This window comes from Pezoporus occidentalis, unplaced genomic scaffold (genome assembly GCF_034315485.1).
Source record: "Pezoporus occidentalis ecotype Australia unplaced genomic scaffold, CSIRO_AGI_Poc_V1 ctg28, whole genome shotgun sequence".
Classification (NCBI taxonomy): Eukaryota; Metazoa; Chordata; class Aves; order Psittaciformes; family Psittacidae; genus Pezoporus; species Pezoporus occidentalis.
The window spans coordinates 1,029,261-1,036,757 of record NW_026914718.1 but is presented as its reverse complement, the minus strand read 5'-3'; the positions used below and the strand labels follow the sequence as shown (position 1 = coordinate 1,036,757).

The window sequence follows — 7,497 nt, the reverse complement described above, 5'->3', positions numbered from 1 at the left end:
TGACAAGAAAGGAGGAGAGGTGATACCCTCTGCTCCTCCATTCCCCTCTGCCCGTTTCCCCTCCACCCCCCGCCACATTTTTCCTCGTTAACTGTGCTAGGGCAGAGAGGTGGGGGTGAGGGAATAAAAGCATTCCTGCATGTCTGGAGGAGAGGGGAAAAAAAAAAAGATAAAGGGGGAAAAGTGAAAGGGGAGGGGAAGAGTGGTCAGCGACTTGAACCGCCAGTGAAACGATGCTTCTCCAGCCCTCCTATTCAGATAATAGTTAACTCGGGGTTAAAGATTAATAGCCAGGCCAAGCACTGTATAAATGGCCCGGCCGAGCTGCATGTATGCGAAGGGAGTCCCGCTGCTGCCCAGCCTGCCGAGTGCCCGCTGCGCGGTCCCAGCTCGTCATGGGCAGCCCGCGGGCTGTGCTGCACCGCTGCTGGCTGCCGTCCCTGCTGCTGCCCGCGCTGCTGGCCCCCGGCCCGGCCGGCGCCGCCGCCCCGCCGCCCGTGCACTGCGCGCCCTGCACCGCCGAGAAGCTCGCCCTCTGCCCGCCCGTCCGGCCCGGCTGCACCGAGACGGCGCGGCAGCCCGGCTGCGGCTGCTGCCAGACCTGCGCCCTCGGACCGGGGCAGCCCTGCGGCGTCTACACGGCGCGATGCCGGCAGGGGCTCCGCTGCCACGTCCCGGCCGGAGAGCCCCGGCCGCTCTCCGCTCTCATCCGGGGCCACGGGACGTGCCTGCCAGCCAGCGAGGCCGCGGGGATGAGCACGGCGGACACAGCAGGTACCGCAGGGCTGGGCATGGGGACAGGGCCGGAGGGGTGCGACGGGAGCTTGGCTAAAGGAGAGGAGATAGGCAGGCGTTGGGAAAACAGGGAAGCCGGGTTAGCGACTTCCAGGAAAACGTGCTCTGACCTGCGGCGAGGTGAGGCGCATCCTGGTGCACAGCCAAGGGATGTTTGGAGCTGGCTATCCCGCCACAGGCAGCGAGCAGGGAAACCCTAAGCAGCAGTGATGGGGCAATGCAGAATAATCCAAGTAAGGGCTCTGGGAAGCTGTAGACTGTGTTTTTCATAGAATCCCAGCCTGGTTTGGGTTGGAAAGGACCTTAAGATCATCCAGTTCCAAACCCCTGCCATGGGAAGGGACATCTCATGCTATATACGGTTTCTCCAAGCCCTGTCCAACCCGGCCTTGAACACTGCCAGGGATGGAGCATTCGCAACTTCCTTGGGCAGCCTGTGCCAGTGCCTCACCATTCCCACACTAAAGAGCTTCTCCCTTACACCTAACCTAAATCTCTCCTGTTTTAAGTTTTCTTTAGTAGTAAACAGTAACTAGAGTAGGACAAACGTTTTGCAGACTTTGTTTATGTCTGTCTCCACAAGTCAGGATAGAGAATGGAAAGACCTGAACAGGCCTCATGCCTGGCTTCATTTCAAGAATAAAATGTGTCTGAAACAGTGCAGTGCTAACCAAATTATCTTTGAGCAAAAAGACATACCAAGCATCTTCTACTGTGTGATGATCAGGAACATCTTCAGTGTCACATCATAGAATCATAAACCACAGACTGGTTTGGGTTGGAAGGGACCTTAAAGATCATCCAGTTCCAGCTTTCTGCTAGGGGCAGGGACACCTTCCACTGGTAGTATTGTTATTATTTTCATTATCATTACTGCTATGTTCATGCAATGGTGATTAAGGGAACTCTGTAACATTACAAAAATAACCCATTGTTGGCTCAAAATGACAAGGGCCACTGGGGCAGTGAATGGACTCTTCTTGTACTTGAGGTGGTGGGGAGGGAGAGAGAAGAGTGACTGAACGGTTTAAGCCTCCTGCAGTTAAAAAGGTCCAGTGTTTGATTTCCTTTCTCTCCACCACACCCCTTCTTTTCTTTTCATCCCTCTATTTTTTTCGCTTTCCCTCCTCAATTTTCCACCCCCATTTTTCATTAGACATTGTTAAAGGGAAAACCGGTGGTTTTTAGTCCAGTGGATGATTGTTTGCAGTTATTTAGACACATGTCAAGCTTTTATCCCATGATGAGTGTCTGCAAGAGCTTCTGTTGCTTCCAGTGGGAGAGCTCACACATGTTGAGTTAAGCATTGGTGCACAGGCCATGATCAGGCAGATCCAAACAGCTTCTGCCAACCCCTGGCTATTTGACCCACTGCAGGCCAGCCTAAGCCACTGCTGCCTCCTGTGAATTGCTACTTCTTCTTATAGGAGGCAAGACCTGGAACAAAGTATATAGGATGCCATGGGATCAGGTCTGGACCAGTTCCTCTCCTGAATAAAACCAGAAGCACATCATGCTGACAGAAAGCCAAATTCAGAACCAGTTTAACTCCACTCTTTCCTCATTTAGCACTGTGGTCAAAAATTCTGTGCATTCCTAACAGACTGGCTGCAGCTTCGTCTTTGATTTCAAAGGATCATAAAATAACCAACTTGTTAGGGAACAGCTGACGCATCCTCCTATGAATTTATGGCCAAAGTTTAATCTGCTCTGCTACACATGTAATTTATTGCTCCTACAAGAGCTACTGGATCTGTTTTAGATGTTACATTTTGTTGTTGATGATGCTTCTCCTTTACCTTTTAAACTCTGAGAAATGAATGCAAAAGTTCACTGAAGATGTTCACCTTAATATCATTCCTTTCCAGACTCTATCGAACCTGACGATATGCCTTTCGAAAGCACTGAAATGACACAGGATCAGCTGCTGAACTACCAGCTGATGTTTCCCATCGGTCAGGACAGATCCATCCCCTGGAATGCCATCACTGCATACGAAAACATGAAAGCAAAGAGAATATCTGAACTCAAGAAATGGAAAGAGCAGGTGGGTTTCCTTTTCAAACCTTTCAGAAACCATTCCAGAGGATGCTATTGATTCAAAATACAGAATGAGAATGTGCATGAATTCTAGCAGCAACACTGGGATGTCAGTATTTTGGGTAGCCAGCAAACAGACCTTTGGAATGCCTTCGTCAGATGCTTGATGAACAGGCAAAAAGGCAGGGAGTGATAAAAACAAGTGTGCATCAGATGTGTCCTATAGGACTCCATGCAGAGGCTGCATCTTTCTCTGTATTTGCTACCAGATGATAACATGGGCCCTTAATTTGCAGGAGCCCATATAAAACTCTTGGACTCCTTTTGTGTTTTAGTTTAGTTAAAAAATAAAAGGCATTCGTCACTGGTCTGATGCTCAGTGAAATAAAAGAGAATCCTAACACACAGTTATTGATGAGACACCGATGCAAGCCAAGACAGTCGCACTCTGATCACAAGGAAACACTGTCAAATACATGCATGTAAAAAAACTGACAGTTCAGCCACCAAGTAAGCTTCTACCTTCGACACCGTGAAATCGCAGGGGGTAATGGGGGCCTTTGCAAACAGGTCCGGGTTCCACTTGAGGGCACCAGAGAACCACATTTAGACCAGTCCCAGGCAGCCAGCTCGCCCAGCAGCACAGAGCAGAGTTAGAGCTGGGCACCAGAGCAGCCCAGTTGCCTAATGGTCACAGACAAAATGGGGAAACAAAAAGGAAAAACCTACTAAGCACCACCCCACCCTAAGAAGCTTCATCCCGCGCCCAGAACAGGACTTCACCACTGAGTTAGTTTGAACTTAGTATGAGCACTGTTAGCTCCAGTTCTGATTTTTTTAGACTTCCCCTTCACCCAGAGCCACAGATAAGCCTGTTGGCTTGAGGAGAGCTTATGTGAGGGGCTGACACGGGGAGGTGTTGCAAAAGCAGAGAGAATGATCATTTTCACTCTGAGATGTGTTCAGTCACTTCTGCCCTTTCCCTCATTGAAACACGTTAGGCACTATTAACGCACAGCACTTGTGACTTGCAAAAGGGAGTGACCCAACTGTGAAAACAGCAAATACTGCAAACAGCTCTTCATCCCCAGCTCCTGGCGCTCCGGGTCTGTATCTGGGAGCCACAGGGGTGCTCTCTATTCTGCTTTGGCGACAGCTCTGTCCTGGACAAAAGATAACAAACATTCTGATGTTTGTTCTTGCACTGTCTATATATGTCTTGCACCTATTCTCCATACATCAACAGAGCACAGGGCCATGGCAACCCAGAAAACGTGGCTAGTCTCACGTACACCAGCCTCCTAACGTGCACCTCCCCATAATAGGAGAGATTGTACCCTCTGAGCAGTAATGTGTTTACTTAGCACAGGTTAAATTTCCTTGTGTGGCAATTTAAGGACTTAAATCCTCGTGTTTCTGAGGACAGAAAATACCTCAAAGAATAAAAACAAAGGCCTAAATGTAACACCAGAGTTTTCTGGCTGTGGTCCTACTGAAACAAGTAAAAACTCCACGCAGAGCAGCCCGGTGCACATTATATGACTAATAAACGTTTTCGGCTTTTTTGCTGGCTTTATACTGACCATTTTCTGCTTAGCTGGTCCCTGTGTGATTTTGGTATCGATAATCTCCTTGTGGTATTCCTGCAGGGACCTTGTCAGAAGGAGCTCTACAGAGCCCTGTATAAATTGGCAAAGGCTCAGCAGAGGAGCGGAGGGGAGATTTACAAATTCTACTTGCCCAACTGCAACAAGAATGGGTTTTACCACAGCAAACAGGTACGTGCCTTTTCCCCTGTCTGCTCGCAGCTCGGGGAGCCTGACACAGCCAGCCCTTTCACAGCCCTCTGCTCCCACACTCGTGAGCCTGCAGCTGCTGGAAAAGCAGGTTGTGAAAACAGCGATCCTTGGGAGTGGGAGCAGATGGTTTGTCCTTCTTCTCTTAAAAGTGAGCCGCACGCTGTGGGCTGACAGCAGCGGAGCAGGAGGCTTTTCCATTCACAGAACAGGTGCACACAAGGCCCTTTCCAAAGTCTTTTAACCCTCTCTGCTCCCAGGCCAAACCGAGCTCCATGTACCTGATCCGCTAGCGTAGTCCCAGCTGATAGTCACAGAACTGTATCACAGGATGCAAGCAGGGTTGGAAGCATCCTCACAGGGAAGAACTTCCTAATGTCTAATCCCAGGCTCCCCTCTGTCAGTTTAAAGCCATTCCCCCTCGTCCTGTCACTACATGTCCTTGTAAAAAGTCCCTCTCCAGATTTCCTGTAGGCACTTTTTAGGTGTTGGAAGCCTTCATAATATCTGCCATACTGTGTGCCAAAGCCCATTGCATATATAATCATCACTATGGAGGAAAGAGGCTTTCAGCTCCCAGGCAGTGAAAAAACTCTCTGGAGCAAAACTAACCTTCTGAATAAACTAAAAATGCTGCTTTGCACTGCCTATGGAATATGTTATGTGCTCATTTCCATTATGTTCTCAGAAAAAGCCATTGCAAGTTACACTGAGGGTAACTAAGGCTCCAGACCTCCAGCCACACCCTTGTAACCACAGGTCATGCACACAAATTTAGTAGGTCTGCATAAATCTGTGCCACCGAGACACCTTGTTTTTGGGCACAGCACCATGGTGTGACTCGCAAAAACACTGTGACCTGGGATCTGATCAGGGACAAACAGAAACCTGTTCAACCCCCTTCCCTATTTGCCTCCTTGTGTGATGAGCCAGACCATCCAGTCACTGCCCTCGCCCCTACCAGCTCGTAAATTCTGCCTTCCTTTGGTTTTCACGCTGGAAGATGTTGCTGTTTTATACTGCTGCTTACCAAGGAGCGGGCAAACTCTCTTAGAGCTAAAGATGCTGTTGTGGGAGCTGAGCCTGGGTCACGGCTCCCTAACCAAGCGTGTTGGTCGGAGGCTGTGTCAGAGCAGGGGCTGCTGCATTTAGAGCACGTCTGTGCCCAGCAGGTCCCCACCTTCTGATGATCCCAGTTCTGTTCAACACCTCTACCTGCAGCACCTCACCGGTGACCTTCTGCGTACAGTTACTTACCGTGGGCTTTGCTTTGCTAATACTATTCTAGTGTGAAACTTCACTGGATGGAGAGTCTGCTGGATGCTGGTGTGTCTATCCAAAAACTGGAAGAAGAATTCCTGGATCTCCAGAAATGAAAGGAGACCCCGAATGCCAACAGTATCTCAACTCGCAGGAATAAAACTAACCACGTTCACCCACACCAGGTTTTCTGTGGGGCCTGATCTGGTCAGGAGACATTTCAGTCAGGAGCTGTTTCAATAAGGCAATTCTATGCACCTGAATTTCAGCATATGAGTAACCCCATAAAGTAGCTTTTTTTACTGCACTGGAATTACTCAGATGCGCGAGTGACAGATACGAGCAACTGCAAGATCAAGTCCTATAATCTTGTATATTTTGTTTGTATAATATTATAGATACTCATGTGTAAAGCTGTTGAATTATTTATTTCACAGTGCGTGTATTTTTGTCTGTGTGTGTTGTTACTAATTTATAGCCTCAAACACTTCATAACTTTATATGTAAATACTTAATATTATTGCTCTTAAATGTATGCATCTTATGTTGGAGGAATGTTGCTACTTAAAACTTCAAATGGCACAACTCTATTGGGAAAAACAGCTTGTAAACTTGCTTTTTTTTTTACTATGTATTTATAGACATAAAACTGAATTTAAAACCCTATCTTTCAGTAGAGAACGCGCTTAGAAACTTATTTAAAACCTGTTTTGTTTATGTATCATGTTGCTTTTGCACCTCTGTTTCAATGTCAAGCTGTTTCTTAAAAAAGAAAGTCTAACCCTTGATTATATACTGAAGCTCCTGATGGGACAGGATTTGTTTCTGTTTTCCAAACATATGCATGGGATGAATGGCAAAACATAGCGGGATCTTCTGTGCCACCTTTGACAGGTGGAAGTTGTTCACATGTTGACATTATCATGTTATTTAAGATGTGCTATTAAATAATGTCTTCTACACTGCCCCGGTCTCTTGCTCTCTGCATGCTCCCATTCAACAGCCTGACCTCAGCAGGAGAGTGCCGCAGCGGGTGGGAGCGTGGGGGAAACAGGTCCCTGGCACATCTCCCTCCTCTGGTTCCATCTACTTCCAACCTCCTGCTCCGTTTTCCTTCAATGAGTTTTCTTTTGCTCTCCCCACCCCATTCCCCTTCTACTCCTGCCCTCGCCAATCCCATCTGTGCTCTGCAAGCCTTTGCCTTGGGCTAAGCAGCAGCCTCCAAGGGAAGGTGTTTAGGAAGGTTTTCTGGCCAGGAAAGCTGGATGCCTTTCTCCACAGACAAGCCCAAGGAAGCAGTATGAGTGTTTAAAAGGCAACACTGAGACCTAGAAAGAACCATTTCCTGCACAGAAAGTTAGAGATCATCAAAGTGAGGCTGGTGAAAAGCCTGGCCTTACTCTTTCTGCTGAAAGCAGACAAGAGGCTCCCCCTGGTTCGGGATGTGGTCCCTCTCCCTTCCCCGCATGTCCCTTTGACTTAGTTGTTGCAGAGGAAAAGAGAAAGCAAGTGACTGCCATGCCCGTTTCTAACTGGTTTTATCCATGGAGAATCTGGTGTGGGAGTTAGCACATCCCAGGGGTAGAAACAAGCTGCAGCAACCCTG

General features: G+C 48.2%; 1 protein-coding gene across 1 annotated transcript; it reads left to right on the top strand.

The window, feature by feature from the left end:
* Positions 1–317: 317 nt before the first annotated feature.
* On the top strand, positions 318–6,856 carry IGFBP1 (insulin like growth factor binding protein 1). Its single transcript, XM_062625396.1, has 4 exons — positions 318–774; positions 2,664–2,842; positions 4,485–4,613; positions 5,920–6,856. The coding sequence occupies exons 1-4, from the start codon at positions 333–335 to the stop codon at positions 6,049–6,051; spliced, it is 882 nt and encodes a 293-aa protein (XP_062481380.1). The 5' UTR covers positions 318–332; the 3' UTR covers positions 6,052–6,856.
* The last annotated feature ends 641 nt before the right edge of the window (positions 6,857–7,497 follow it).